This window comes from Bos taurus, chromosome 11, assembly GCF_002263795.3.
Source record: "Bos taurus isolate L1 Dominette 01449 registration number 42190680 breed Hereford chromosome 11, ARS-UCD2.0, whole genome shotgun sequence".
Taxonomy (NCBI): Eukaryota; Metazoa; Chordata; class Mammalia; order Artiodactyla; family Bovidae; genus Bos; species Bos taurus.
The window spans coordinates 83163981-83180176 of NC_037338.1; the positions used below are offsets into that span (position 1 = coordinate 83163981).

Sequence of the window (16196 nt, forward strand, 5' to 3'; positions counted from 1 at the left end):
TTTTTCCTTTGAATTCAAGGTTTTAACTAGTTGGTGGGATAAGCCATCTGTGAAAATTGTATTACAAGAGTTATTTTGTTTGCCAAGACTAAAATAATGATATTTCCATCAAAAAAAATTTTTTTTCCAAATGCTGTAAGTGGTTATCCAAGACTCTGGCTGGCACCCTTCCATGTGAACTATTATCAGTTAAGACAGTTACCACTCTAAAGCAGTGCTCTAATGAAAACTGGGGAATCCTTAATTTCCCTTATTGAATTAGTTGTCAATTTACTTCAATAAAAAGAAAGTCTTTTAAGCCTTGGGTACTGGATGGGCACTGGGCATACTTCTACACAGAATTTTACAATAAGCTGTACTTCTTAATGGCTTCCCTGATAACTCAGTTGGTAAAGATCCACCTGCAACGCAGGAGACCCCGGTTCAATTCCTGGGTTGGGAAGATCCGCTGGAGAAGGGATAGGCCACCCACTCCAGCATTCTGACCTGGAGAATTCCGTGGAGTGTATAGGCCATGAGATCGCAGAGTCGGACACAGTTGAGCTTTGCTTAAGAAATGAAGCATCTAAGAACGTATTGATTATTTTTTCTCTGCTCTGTGTAACTCATTTTAATATGATGCTGTTTACAAATCGCATGCATTTTACATCGTTTTTAAATACTTAATATGGTTTGCCTTAAGCCATGTCAAATCTACATTTTTCCTCTCAGTAGGAAAAAAAATAAACCCAACAAAGTGTCTAGATCCAGCACCACGTTTGATTACTGGAATTAGAAACCACTGAGTCTTTTTCAATGTAACCCTTGTTTTGCAGAGAAGAGCTGGTGTCCTCCGAGGACCTGCTGGAGTGGCTGCGGCCTTTCTGCGCCAACGACGCCTGGCCGGTGCGGCCCCGCATCCACGTGCTGCAGATTCTGGGACAGTCGTTTCACCTGACTGAGGAGGATGGCAAGCTCCTCGTGTTCTTTAGAACAGAGGCCATCCTGAAAGCCACCTGGCCCCAGAGACAGGTGAGGGTGCATCTGATGGTCATGTCCTGATTCCCTTAAACCCCCTTCAAGTGAATAATCAGCTTGTTAATGCAGTCTTCCCATTGTGTTCATCAGTACAGCTATGTAGCAGTTAAATGTGTGCAACACAGTTTGTTTTACTTTTCCATGTTTGAATATGCAGAGTAGATGATGCCTCAGTCACCTGACATGTATATATAATTTTTCTCTTCACAGGATACAGTCAGGGTTTTTCATAGTATCAGTTAATTAGGGCAGCTCGCCCTTGCCCTGGAGAGATACAGATCTAAGTGGTAATGCAGTGTGCAGTTTAGCTCATTCATTTTGTCCTGCTCTGCCCAGGCACTCAAATGCCCTCTCTCCTATATGTAGACAGACACAATGCAGCAGAGACAAAAGATCTTGGTTTCTTCATTTCAACCTGCAAGGCTCACTCAGTCCATCACCTCTCTGGATCCTTCCCTGACGGTTTCAAATTTAATTGAACTTTGAACTCCACACATTTCATCTATTATTATTATTATTATTATTACTTCTGCTACTTAAAGTTTTGTCTTCCCGCTACCTGAAAACTCAGAAACCCTGGAGAATATACTTAACATTTTTCAAAGCCCTCTAAGAATGCTGTGCGTACATTCAGAGCTTAAATGCTTGTTGACTAAGTGAAAATGCTAATTCCTAAATCAAAGAAATACAGTGGCTGTTGAATTTTGGCTTAGATTCTAAACTGATGCATCCTGAAGATACTGGATCTAAGAGTCAGCACTTAATCAAGTGCTATAGCTAGCAGACTATAGGCCAATAAAAGTTAGAAAGTAAGACTTGCTTTCTAATCTGCAAAAGAGCTTCCTGGAAGTCTGACTCCAACCCAGTTTACCTTCTCAGTTTAAAACTTTGCCTTATAATTTCTGTTAGTATCCTTATTTCACTTAAAGAACAATGAACCTCCTTTTTTAAAAAAAGAACCAAATATTAAAAATATCTCAAGACTCATCTCAGGACATCTCCTGAATTACCTTCTACATTCTTATTTCCCTCTGTGAGAGAAATAGGTAAATACTATCTATTCTTCAAAGTTAGAGAATTTGAGCTTCAAAAAAGATGGATTTATCGAATATTCTCTAATCCTGCCACATTGCTGAAACAGTATATTAAAGCCACTAATATCTGAATGATACTCTGAAGCATCATGGCCATATCAAATTATTTAGTCTTAACATTTTGCTTTGAATTGCATTAAGAGACCACTAACAGGCTTTCTCAAGAGCAGTCTGTGAGCAGAAGTGCACTGGGCTGCGACAGACCCTCTAGGCCCCTGGCACAGTGGGCTTTAGGAGTATGTGTGTTTTCAGCAGACCCGAAGGTTCTCGTGGCATTCCTGAGGTTAAGCAACAAACTAGGTCACGTTATTTTCACCAAGTGGAACCTTAGGTTCTGTCTCATCCTGAAACAAATGAATGCTCTTACTTTTATGCATTTTTCTGACAGACCCTCCATTTTTCAAGTTCTCACCCTTTTTTCAGTTTTCTCTTCCTTAATGGCTGGAGCCTGGCAGGTCAATGAAGCCTGTTTCTCTGGAGCCTCACTTCATGTTACATCAGATCCATGCGCCAGAAATATTATGAAACAGCGTGGAAATCAGGAAAGGGAGAAAATGCCCATTTCATCTATCATGTTGAAACATTAGAACATGCACTCTAATTTGGCTCTAAACACTTCAGAAGTCATATAAGTATACCCACTGCTTTTATGCTTTCCTCAATGTTCCAGTTATAGTCATAGAACAAGTTGTAACTTTTATATGACTTGGTCTCCACCCTCCCTCTACCATTGTTTCCAGTCTTGGAGAAGATTCTTACACTGTGAGCCTTGGCTGCTTGTGTGTGAAATGGAGCCTTGAACCAGAGGAGACAGAGGATGCCTTGCTCACCTCTGTCATGTCTTTGACATGTGTTAAACTGTTGTTTTCGTCCCCATGTCCCAAATACCTAGAAGACCCCAAACTGTTGTTTGCACGGGCTCTCGTTTTCTTAATTTCTCCCTATCTCCGTCTCCATTCTCAAAGGCAATATTAAGGAGAGAGATGGATTCTTACAGAGCAAAGATAAGAACAGATAATGACACTGCAACGTTCAATTACCAGAAACTATGGGACTGCTACCTTCACCGTGGCTGGTAATCCTCTTAGGCAGACTTTGCGTACATCAAAGAGGGGCTTAATATTTAATTATCCTCGAGGTGCCCAAAGTAGTGGCCCCACAAATCAGCGTGTTGCCAGGAAACCAGCCAGCTCCTGCAAAATTCAGTACACAGTCTGTGTAGCCTGCTATCTCATGGTTCTCAGAGAGACAGCGATTTCTACTTTTCTAATGATTAGTTAACAGAATTAAAAATTCAGAGGCCCTCAATTTTCAACAGCATGAGAGGCCTTCCTTTCCACCCCAGAAATGTGTCCCAGCGTGGAGGGCAACAGGGAGGCAGGAGGAGGGGAGGGAGAAGCTTAACAGAGGGAGGGGGAGAATGGACTGTGTTAATTCTCTTGGTACAAATTGTCTGAGTTTTTCAGGTTTTGTAATTTTCTAGTTAACTGGTGCATGAAAAATATGGGTCAAAATACTGATGTTTCCTTAAAAAATTCCATATCCCATCACCTCAAATTTTTTTCTGGTTTTATGTTAAAAAAAAAAAAAAAATTCACCTAAAAAAAGAACATTGTAAAATTTCAGTCTGAATTTGTGGTTATAAGTAATCAACAGAAAAATGAGTTTAAGACAATTTTCAACCTCATTACAAATTCATGTATACATAGAAGGACGTATTAGTCCTTCTGGTCAGAGGCCAACTTGGTGACATTTGCTGAAACATAAACAAAATACTCATTTTTTTGTCAGAACTCAGACAAAGATCAATAGGAAGGAAGAGTTATGTGTGCAAAGGTTTATTTAGTTCCATACAAAAGATTTACTGTAACCTTAAGTGTGTTCAAAGCTAGGACTCATTGTCATAAATAATTCTCTTAATCAAACATAGGCTATTATTTGATGTTAAAAATATGTATTCACATAAGTGTATCTCTAAGAGGTGTGAAATCACAATCCTAGAACTAGAAGACATGTTTGAAAGCACCCTTGTTCAAGAGTCATATTTTATAGAGAAGGATGTCCAGAAATGAAGAAGTCACGTCCTCAGATTTTAGCATAAATGTCATCATTTCCAAAATGACTACATCCGGTCACAACCTATTTTGTGAGATTTTTTTTTTTTTTCTCTTCTAATCACTTACCACTATCTGCTAACTTCCTCCTGCTTATCTGCCTGTCTATTATGTGATGTCTTTTTTCTTCCATTAGAATACAAATTCCATGTTAACAGGGAACCTACAGACAATAAACATTTGTTGAATTAATGAATATTAAATCTTGAAAGCCCTGTCCAAGGTAACCTTTAAAGTGGCAAGGCCGGGAATCCTGATATTCAGTCCAGTGTTCTTGCCATGAATGATTAGACCATGCTGCTGCACCCTTATATGCAAATAAAATGATCTGCTTGGAATAATGGAAGTGTTTCCTTGCAGAGTGGCCTGGTGCTTTTAGATGGAAACTATTTTGTATTAATTTGCCATATTTTGCTGACAGTGATTTCTGATCAGCCAGTTGCTTCTCATGTGGAAGCAAACAAATCCTAAGTGTGTCTGTCCAGATATGAGTGAAAGATCGATGTGCCCTTTTCCCTAAAAGGACTAAAGTTGAGCAAGCATCCGTGTTACTGGGTTCTGCAGATGTTTGGAGACCTTGAGAAGGTCCCTCCTTACGAATAATGGGTTCTTCCTCTTAATTTTACCCTCTGGTCACTGGCATCCTTGGGGAAGAAGAAGGGACTGTGGAATGTCTCCTAAAGTGCACGTCCCTGCAGCTCAGCTTTAAAACGACCTTGGAAAGTAGTTACCATTTGCTCTGGTTTAGATAAAATCACGTGACTTAGAAGATGAGGTCACATGACCTACCCAGCTTGTGAGCAATAGATCCTTGTGATCCAGAGGCCCTTGTACTGCTCTTCTTCCTATTTGCCAGAGGGATACATTGAGCAGTAACATTCGTGTTGTCTTTGGTTGTTACTGTGTTGTCCCTTTCTCTTCCCACAGTCACTCTGTGTGGATAGAATGTGATTAGGTGTGAAGAACCAGGAGTTTGATTCGGAGCACAGAAAGCATCGCTTCATCTTTTTAGCGTTTTTCGCTCTCTCAGTACACCGCATTGTGTATGTTAACTGCTGCTAGCTAAAATTCTGAAAAATGCCATGACTACTAACTATTGTTTGAACCAAACATCATGTGAAATATTCATTGGAGAGTCTCCAAACATAGATTGTGCACCATTCACTGTGCTATGCTCTGGAGATAGATAAAGCAAGTAGTATGAAAAACATTTAGGCCTTTCACTGTGTAGACCTGCTTTCCAGTCCCAGCTTCATCACTCAGTAGCTCTGTGAAACAGTTACTGACCCTTTTACAACCTCAGTTTCCTCGTGTGTAAAATGGGAATAATAGATAAATGCTGTGAGAGTTAAATGAATCATTCATGCAGAGCTCCTACTCCAGTCCAGGTAGATAGATCCTGTTGGTGTGAGGGCTCCAATCTGGTGGAGAACATAGATTTGTAAACAAAGCTAATACCCTGAGTGCACGGGTGCTGTGATGGAAGTCTGCACAGTGCGTGGGGCTCGGGAGGGCAGGTCGCCGTCCTGTCTTGGGGCAGGAAGACTGCTCTAAGGAGAGGATTCTTGACCTGAACTCAGCACAGTTGGGTGTATGGTCTGGAGGCAAGAGGTGTGTACTCAGTGACTGCTTGGGTACAGAAGTGAGACACGAGCCCAGTGCCCCTTCAATTTCTGCTGAAGTTACCAGGGAGGAAATGATGCTCTGTAATTAGCTGGGAAACACAGGAGAAATCCTGTGGATTATGGAGCAAGAAAATTATGGAGAACTTATGGAGAAAGACCCCAAGTTCAGGGCTATGTCGGTAGTATGTTTTAATTCTCAACAGCACTTTCTTTTCTGGGGTGGGGTGAGATAGGGCGTCCTGTCTATCCTGTCACACAGGCAGACTGTCCTCATAGCCTCGTGTGAGTCTGAGTTCACCAGCAACCACCTCTTGGGAAGTGGACTTGAGTTTAGTAATCACCACTGGATGGGATGGCTTTGATTCCGTCTCAGGGCCTTCTCCTGGGGTCAGCTCAGGTCCCAGTTGGCCTAATTTGTAGTGGGACAGTTTACAGCCAAGTGTCCTTTGCTTAGAGGTGTGATGGCCTGAGTGGTTGTGCTCCTAATGGGTTTTGCCTCTGTTGTCTCTTCATCCTTCCAGTGGGTTAGAAGGAAAAGTGGAGGGAAAAGGCAGGAAAATACAAGTGTTTGAATACTGGAGGGTGGTAGGGATATGAGGTCGCCGAACATAACTTCTGTTATTTTGTTTGACTTTTCATTGATTTACTGAAAAAATTATATAAATTTTACAAAAAATTTTACATACTTTTCATGCAGCTTCACCAAATATTACCATCTCAGATGACCACAGCTAACACTGATGCAATACCTTGTCTAATTTACACGTCATTCAGATTTTGTCAGCCGCCCCACTTGGTCCACATCCCGTGCAGGTCACACATTGCACCTAATGCCGTGTCTCCTTACTGTCCTGTAATCTAAAACAGTTTCTCATTCTTTTCTTCCCCCTTTTATGACCTTGAAATTTTTAAAAACACTGGACAATTATTTTGTGAAAGGTCACTAAATTTGACTTTGTCTGAGTTTTGTTTGTGTATGCAAGTTGCGCATTTTTGGTGGGAGTACCACAGAAGTGACGTTGGCTCCTTCCCAGTACATTATCTTGGGAGACCCACGGTACTTACGTGTTCTTTTACCAGTAGTGTTCATTTGCATCACTTGATTGAGGTGGTGTCAGCCATGTTTCTTCTCTGTGAAATTATCTTTTTCCCTTTGGGGTTAATAAATGTCTTGTGGTGAGGTACTTTGAGATTGTGTAAACACTTTCTCATCACATTTTCACCAGTTAATTTTAGCACACATTGATGATTATTGCTTGAGTTAACGATCACTGTGGTATTCCCCAAATGGTATTTTTTTTTTTATCATTTGTTCTCTCCTTATATTATTTATTCATTTATTTATTTATATCACTACTCAAGGATTCTCATTTTGTCCTATGGTTGTAATCTATTACTATCACTGTTTTCATTTTTTGCTCCAGTTATCTCAGATTTAGCCACTGGGAACCTTTCGAATTTTCTCCTGGATCATTTTCACTTGTGCCCATTCCATCACTTTTTGTACACAAATGTTTGAAACCCTCTTACACTTTGCCTACTCACATCCAGATTAAATCACTGACTTTTTTTTTTTTTAATAAAGAATGGTATTTCGAAGCCGAGACTGGAGTACTAGGTATAGTGATTGATTTGGTGGTATAGCTTTTAGATGCTCTAAGGGGACAGAGCACATGTAAGTCTACATCTCTTTTTATATCTATTTGTATTCACTTTTAAGACCATGAATTCGTGTTGATACTTCTAGTGCCAATCCAGTTAATTCTAGTCTTTTCTTTTCCCCTGTTTATAAACTCCTTTCTCTGTCAGTGAGAAACCTGACTCTCCTTATCCATAGTGCATTTATTTGTTTAATCCCAGAAACAGATAAAGTAGTGATGGAAATTCCAACCAACTTACTAGATAGAATATTTGTGTAGAGCTCCGTTTGTGTTTAGCCTTCGAGTTAAAAGTACTTACTCTTTTTTTCAAGATTATGTCTCTCTCTTTCTCTTTTTCACATACACACACCACCTCCAGAGTGATTAGCTTATTCACTTATAGTACTGATAGATTAATTTTATTTCTGTTTGTATGGTTGTCCCCGTTCTTATTTATTTCAAATATGGATGTACTTTTTGAATATGTGAAACATTTACATGGACTGTGAGAGATCATTCTTTGGAATTTGGTGTTTTTTTTCTTTTTCACTTATGATATTTTGAAGTTTAGACATTCCCGACCTATAATTATACTGAATATACCGGTTTTATTCTTGTTCTTTTTGTTTTGGAGGATATGCGGGCATTCTACGTATAGAATATCTAGGAGCCCACATAACTCAGTGGCCACCATTTTCTTCTTTGCATAACTCTCTGCATAGTTTCTAGCTGTAATAAAAAATAGATTCAAGATGAAAGCTCTGAATGTTCTAGCAGAAATCTGTTTTTACTTAAGTTGAGAAGATGCTTATGTGCTGTCAGTTTTCATGTTTTATAGGGATGTTTGTGAATTGACCATTAGGCTCTGTATGTGTATTTTATCACTGAAACCTCATAATAACCCTTTGATGGAGGTTTTATTATAATTCCATTCAATGCATGAGCAAATAAGCACAGAGTAGTTAAGGAGCCTTTACAGTATCTTTGCTAAAACATAGCAGAATGATGTATTACTATTTATTTTTATGTATTAGGTATTCATTATTATGAACTACCAATACTGTTGCCACCATAATAGCTCTGTGTTAACTCAGTGTTAGATACCTATTCAGGTGTGTGTGTCTCTATATGTATTGTCCTGTATTATGTTATATATTATGTTATATTATTCTCAAAATACCCTGATAGGTTAGGTATTATTACTTTATTTTTACAAAGGAAAACACCAAGGCTTGGTGGGATATTTTCACCTGATCACAGAGCTATTAAGAGACAGGGCCAGTATTCCATCTGAGTCTAGTGACAGACTACAGCGAAAGCATATCTGGCTCCATGAATTAGTCTATTACTACTTTATCAACTTTCACTAAAAAACAAAGTCTGGCCTTAAAAATTTCGTTTGTATAGCAGTTCTTTAAAGTAAGCGTGTACTTCTAGAGGCTCATATTGGAGTGATTGATTATTTATCCTAAAGAAAAAGTTTATAAGGCAAAATCTTTCTTATTATTTTAAAACAAAGTATTTCCCCTTTCATATGTCTCATTTGAAAGATGTTGTCATTAAGTATTATATTTAGCCACCCGAAAATGTGTATTATGTATTGAAGTTACAGCAGCACTCACTTACGGAGAGGGATCATGGAATGCTTTATTGTGTCATTTCTAGTTTTAGAGATACAGTAAAATAAGTAGCTGGAGAACATGGCTCATAAGTGCAGTCGCCAGCTTCTTCTGTATATTTCTGTGTTTGTGCACCCCACATACAACTCCAAGCATCTGGAAAACCCTTGGGAACTTAATTCTGTCATTGGGTTCCCTCTCCATCCTAAGGATGTGTTTGCCACACACTAGCAGGGACTTTTTAATGGCGATTGAGGACCCTTTATTCTTGAGCAGTTCACAAAAAGACACTCATTTCCCTAATACACCTTCGGAGAGAAGCAGAGGCTAAATGTGTGTGCCCAAGAGCAGTGGCAAAGGTAGGAAGTAAATCAGAGTCTCACTTGTTTATTGCTGATCAGGACACCCTTCCTGTGGTAGACACTCTTCCCTCCATGTGGGTTTGGGAACATTGTTTGAACCCTCAGGCTGTCACAGCAACACATTTTGCCTTTATTACAAACAGTGCAAGATATAGTAGTTACGAAATTCTCTCTATAGCTGCATCTATTCTACAGTTCTCTGCCATAGAAATGAGAGAATTGACTAGAAGATAGCTATCCTACTTTCAGTATTTCAACTTTAGTCTTATTTCCACAATTTCATATTTTCTATTAATAAAACTTCAATACTCAGAAATAGGCATAATCATGATTAATGTGGTTTATATTCTTTTATCTAATAATAAATATCAATTACAGTAATTAATCAGCTTCCCTGGTAGCTCAGATGGTAAAGAATCTGCTCATAGTGCAGGAGACCTGGGTTGGGAAGATCCCCTGGTAGAGTGAACAGCTACCCACTGCAGTATTCTTGCCTGAAGAATCCCATGGACAGAGGAGCCTGGTAGGCTGCAGTCCATGGGGTCGCAAAGAGTCAGACATGACTGAGCGACTTCACTTTCTTTCTTTCTTCATTGAGTACTTACTGTGTACCAGACACTGGCCTAAGTACTGCTTAGATTAGTGTGGGGTAGTCTGACAGTTTATGACTAGTTTCAACAGCTCGTTCAACAGCCTGGGACCTTTTGGTCTTCTGAATATTTGACTTCCCTTCCGCAGAGATGCACATTTGATCCAATGGACACAACAGGTAGTGTCGGCCACCTGGAATCTTACAAAAGGAGTAGTTGTTAATCCCACACTCCTAATTTGGGATTAACATATACACACTACTGTATATAAAGTAGGTAACCAACAAGGACCCGTCATATATATAGCACAGGGAACTCTGCTCAGTATTCTGTAATAACCTATGTGGGAACAGAATCTGAAGGAGAATAGATACATGTACATGTACAACTGAATCACTTTGCGGTACACTTGAAACTAACATAGCATTGTAAGTCAACTATACTTCAATATTGATGAAAAAAAATGGAATAAACTTAAAAACAAGTAGTAGGTGTAACAGACAGGAATCTAGTCTTCTAGAAGTCATTTCTGTCACCTTTTCATATTTCTACATATCTGTTGAAGTAGGGATTTTTTTGTTTATTTGTTTTGTGTTTTGAAGCCCTGTGTACACACCCGGTTCGGTCTGACTTTTCTGTGTTCCTGAGAGGACTTGCACAGAGCCTTGGATGTCATCATATGAGCCTTTTAGAACCAGTCTAGTAGCTCATAAACTCACATGGAAGATAGTATACAGTGATGAATAAGCCTACTATCAATAATAATCCTCTACATGTTGCTGATTTTTTCTGTTGATAAAGTACTTTCATAAGCATTAATACCTATTTCGTATTCACAAATATCTGAAGATTAAGCTGCTACCGTTGCCTATAGGAGGGTGCAGATTTCAGGAAAGGTGTCTCAGTTTAAGATAGTCACGTTCATCTTCAAGCAGCCACAGAGAAATTTAAAGTTAAAGCTGTTCTCATCTGAGAATTCGTGGCTCAGTCCACTTTTTCAAGGACAGTGACTCCATGTCTGATAAGGAGCTGCAGCTACTTGACAAATGACTTACCGCAAGGGCTCAAGTCACCCAATTCAATGAAGAGAAAAACATCACTTTCAGAGACAATAGGGAAAGAGGTATTCTTATGTTTGAGTCACACTTGAATTTTACCCTTTAAAATCCTGTGATGTTTGGTTAGTGGTGTCAGTGTGGAGTTGTTACCAGCTCTACAATGCCTGTAAAATTGGGGACATTTTCACCCCCTGCCCAAAAGAGAAGGGACAGAAGTGTTAAAAGAAATATATGTCACTTTGGTTTTCACTGGAGAAAAAAGGACAGGATGAAACTAAGTGTAGGAAAAAAATAGCAATTCTCTCAATTTTATTTTTACTTTTCTATGCAAAGCACACTTAAGAGTCATTCCAAATACATTAACTATTGCACAAATAAGCAAAATTTTAAAAAGAGATAAAAGTTAACCCAAGATTCCATTATCCTAAAATAGCCGTATTTCTTCATGTACTTTTTCTGTCCTGCCTAATCTGTAGGCGTAATTCTTGTTAGAAGAAATCATAGCACACACTTCTGCCTTTTTATATACAGCATATTATGGAGGTGATAATATGAATAATGCCTGCCGTCTATTGTGTGCCCACCATGTGCCAGCCTCTTGCTGGCTATCTTATCCATACCTTTTATTTAATATTCACAACCGTCATAGACATACGTATCTCCATTTTATGGAAGAGGACCTTAAGCCTCAGAAAGGTCCAGGAATGCCTCCAAAATAAACATTTTTCTGTGTTACTTTGACTTTTCCAGCACTATTTTAAAGCTGGTCATTTAGTTGAATTTCCCTTTATTGTTTGTTTTAGAGTCTCCTTATATAGTATGTTATGAAGTCTGTTACGAAGTTCTTATGGAGCATTTGATACCCACCTACAGTTTTTCCTCGCTATTAACATAGGTTCTATAGTCATATCATATTGCAGCTATTTGGTCACTGAAGTCAGTTCTCTGTACTTAGACTTTTATGGAATATATTTAGATACTAGGAATATATATTTCAATACAGACTGCAGTACTTCCCAGAAAAGAGGAAATCTGATTATTTCATAGGTCCACATTCATACTCAGCCAGGAGCCTTGTTTTTAGGGAGTTTTAATCCCCATGATACTGATATAAATTATGTGCTCTCATAGCCACTGCAAGCCTCTGAGATGTGTTTGCTTTAACTTTTGTTGTCTTGGAGCAGTACTTCCTCTCCTGATTTTTACATATTTCTTAAAATACTCTTTCAGCTGTACTTTCTCCCTTTCTTCTGGAATTCTGATGAGAAATGACCTTCCCCGGGATGTCTTCCACTTCTAGGTCAGGACTCAGGAAACATTGGGTCTGAGTGGCTTGCTTCTGTTGTGTTGTTCCTCCAGTCCTGGGGTTCCAAACTAGTTTGCTTTCATTTTATCATGTATATGAGTTCTCTTTTGGTGTCTCTTTAAGTATTTTCATGGTTATTAGTTGTGCTTAGCAGAGAGGATTAGGGAAAAATGGGTCAAAGCCATTTTGTCCAGGCTGGAAGTTTCTTGCACATTTCTCTTTTATATTTCTTTATACAAAAATTTATTTTGCATTTTAGTTATAAGAATTTATTTTTAAAGCCTTATTAGGGCATTATGAACAAGATAAACATATTATTTTGGTAAGTTTTGATAAACTTAGGTAGTTTAATATGTGGATACAAATCCTAGATTAATGTATATATCAAAGTATGCCGGGCTGGTTGAATCACAAGCTGGAATAAAGATTGCTGGAAGAAATATCAACAACCTCAGACATGCAGATGATACCACTCTAATGGCCAAAAGCGAAGAGGAACTAAAGACCCTTCTGATGAGGGTGAAAAAGGAGAGTGAAAAAGCTGGCATAAACCCAAGATTCAAAAAATGAAGATGATGGGCATCCGGTCACTTCAGTTCAGTCACTCAGTTGTGTCTGACTCTTTGCGACCCCATGGACTGCAGCATGTCAGGCTTCCCTGTCCGTCACCAACTCCTGGAGCTTACTCAAACTCATGTCCATTGAGTCGGTGATGCCATCCAACCATCTCATCCTCTGTCGTCCCCTTCTCCTCCCTCCCTCAGTCTTTCCCAGCATCAGGGCCTTTTCCAATGAGTCAGCTTTTCACATCAGGTGGTCAAAGTCTTGGAGTTTCAGCTTCAGCATCAGTCCTTCCAATGAATATTCAGGACTGATTTCCTTTAGGATTGTCTGGTTTGATTTCCTTGCAGTCCAAGGGACTCTCAAGAGTCTTCTCCAACACCACAGTTCAGAAGCATCAATTCTTCGGCGCTCAGCTTTCTTTAGAAATCTTCCATCCATACATGACTACTGGAAAAACCATAGCTTTGACTAGACGGACCTTTATTGGCAAAGTAATGTCTCTGCTTTTTTAATATGCTGTCTAGGTTGGTCAGAGCTTTTCTTTGAAGGAGCAAGCATCTTTTAATTTCATGGCTGCAGTTACCAACTGCAGTAATTTTGGAGCCCAAAAAGATAAAGTCTGTCACTGTTTCTACTGTTTTCCCATCTATTGGCCATGAAGTGTTGGGACCAGATGCCATGATCTTAGTTTTCTGAATGTTGAATTTTAAGCCAGCTCTTTCACTCTCCTCTTTCACTTTCATCAAGAGGCTTTTTAGTTCTTCTTTACTTTCTGCCATAAGGGTGGTGTCATCTGCATATCTGAGGTTATTGATATTTCTCCTGGCAATCTTGATTCCAGCTTGTGCTTCTTCCAGTCCAGCGTTTCTCATGATGTACTGTCCATATAAGTTAAATAAGCAGGGTGACAATATACAGCCTTGACGTTTCCTGATTTGGAGCCAGTCTGTTGTTCCATGTCCAGTTCTAACTGTTGCTTCTTGACCTGCATATAGATTTCTCAGGAGGCAGGTCAGGTGGTCTGGTATTCCCATCTCTTTAAGAATTTTCCACAGTTTGTGTAAGATCATGGAATCTGGTCACATCACTTCATGGCTAATTGAAGGGGAAAAAATGAAAACAGTCACAGATTTTATTTTCTTGGGCTCCAAAATCACTGTGGATGGTGACTGCAGCCATGAAATTAAAAGACGCTTGCTCCTTGGATGGAAAGCTATGACAAACCTAGACAGCGTATTAAAAATTAAAGACATCAGTTTGCCAACAGCTATGTTTTTTCCAGTAGTCATGTATGGATGTGAGAGTTGGACCATAAAGAAGGCTGAGCACCAGAGAATTGATGCTTTTGAACTGTAGTGCTGAAGAAGGCTCTTGAGAGTCCCTTGGACTGTACGGAGATAAAACCAGTCAGTCCTAAAGGAAATAAACTGAATATTCATTGGAAGGACTAATGCTGAAGCTCCAATACTTTGGCCACCTGATACAAAGAGCCAACTCATTAGAAAAGACCCTCATCCTGGTTAAGACTGAGGGCAGGAGAAGGGGGTGACAGAGGGATGTGATGGCTGGAGGGCATCAATGGATGTGAGTTTGAGCAAACACCAGAAGATAGTGAAAGACAAGGAAGCCTGGTGTGCTGTGGTCCATGGGGTTGCTAAGAGTCAGACACAATGTAGCAACTAAACAGTGATTATCCAACAAAGTATGTTATTTATCATATCTTAAGAAAACATGTGTTCCAGTCCAGTTTTAGTCCCATATTAGTCTCATATAAGGTAAAGCTTTTGTAGCTACAGTGATTGAATTTAAAACTGCTTTTTAGAGCTAAATAACAATTTGGCATCCTTTATGATAATCAGGGAGTGTGCAAGTGTGTGTACACAAAATGGATGATTTGTTACTGTATTTTTCACATTTATATTTTAGACATGGGTTTCAATGCTCCAAGAAACAAGTTACTAATTGAAATTATTTTACCCTTAAAATGTCTTTACTAATTGAAATTATGTTACCCTTAAAATGTCTGTGTACATGTGAGGAAGGCATTATACAAAGAAACTTATTACCACACACATTTTTAAAAATGGAAACTAATATTTGCACACTAGTATAAAAGCAAACATAGAAAGGTCTAATTTATAGTTTCTTTTCTTTCCTTCCTTTATGATACAGTTCATGCTCCAGATATTTATAAGCTATTACAATTTCTAAAAAGAAATCAATCTAAATGATATTGAAAACATGAATCATTTTTTCCTAATCTCTTCATTTTCTTGGTATGACTCTGCATTTATTGTAAAGAACTGTCTTATTATTAATTATACTGCACTTAATTTTAGGAACTGGAATATTGGCACTGTTGGGAGATTTATAATTCAATTGTTTTAAAATTTTTTTAAGCACAAAAGCTTCTCTACAAATAAACCCAGATAATAAATCAGAAGGAAGAGGGCAGCATTTACCGACCCTTTTCCCTGCTGCAGACCTCCAGACATCTACTTAGAACTTCTCAATGGGGATTTTTGGACCCTAGAAACAAAACAAGGGACCTTACAGAAATTACGCGGCTAACCACAAGGCATCATCGGTTGAAACATAATGTCAATAAACGTGCCACCTCTGGTATTTTTAATCTTTCCTGGTGGCTCAGATGGTACAGCATCTGCCTGCAATGCAGGAGACCCAGGTTCGATCCCTGGGTTGGGAAGATCCCCTGGAGAAGTCAATGGCAACCCACTCCAGTACTCTTGCCTGGAAAATTCCATGGACTGAGGAGCCTGGTAGGCTACAGCCCATGGGGTCACAAAGAGTCAGACATGACTGAGCAACTTCACTTCACTTCTGGTATTTTTTAGTGATTTCCTTTTTGGTGGGATCTTTTTATTTAAAACAAAACAAAACAAAACACCTTATGTCTATCTCCAATCAAAAAAAAAAAAAAAGAACAGCCGAAAATTTATGATAACTCCATGAATATTTAATATCATTCTATGTTGCAATATTTTATAAATTATAATCATTTATTTGTATGTCTGCTCATTCATTCATTCTCTTAATCAGTTGTTGTTCTTCATTTGGTCACTCAGTCATGTCAGACTCTTTGCAACCCCATTGACTGCAGCATGCCAGCCCCCCTGTCCATCACGATCTCCCTGAGCTTGCTCATACTTATGTCTATCAAGTCAGTGATGCCATCCAACCATCTCA

The 16196-nt window shown here is 38.9% G+C and overlaps 1 protein-coding gene across 1 annotated transcript in view; it reads left to right on the plus strand.

Annotated features, from left to right (window-relative positions):
- NBAS (NBAS subunit of NRZ tethering complex) overlaps positions 1-16196 on the plus strand; it is a gene marked incomplete in the record, with an annotated part of 468052 nt that overhangs the window by 424688 nt on the left and 27168 nt on the right. Inside the window, 1 exon segment of the mRNA NM_001192550.1 lies at positions 816-1011. Coding sequence (NP_001179479.1) covers positions 816-1011 — 196 coding nt within the window.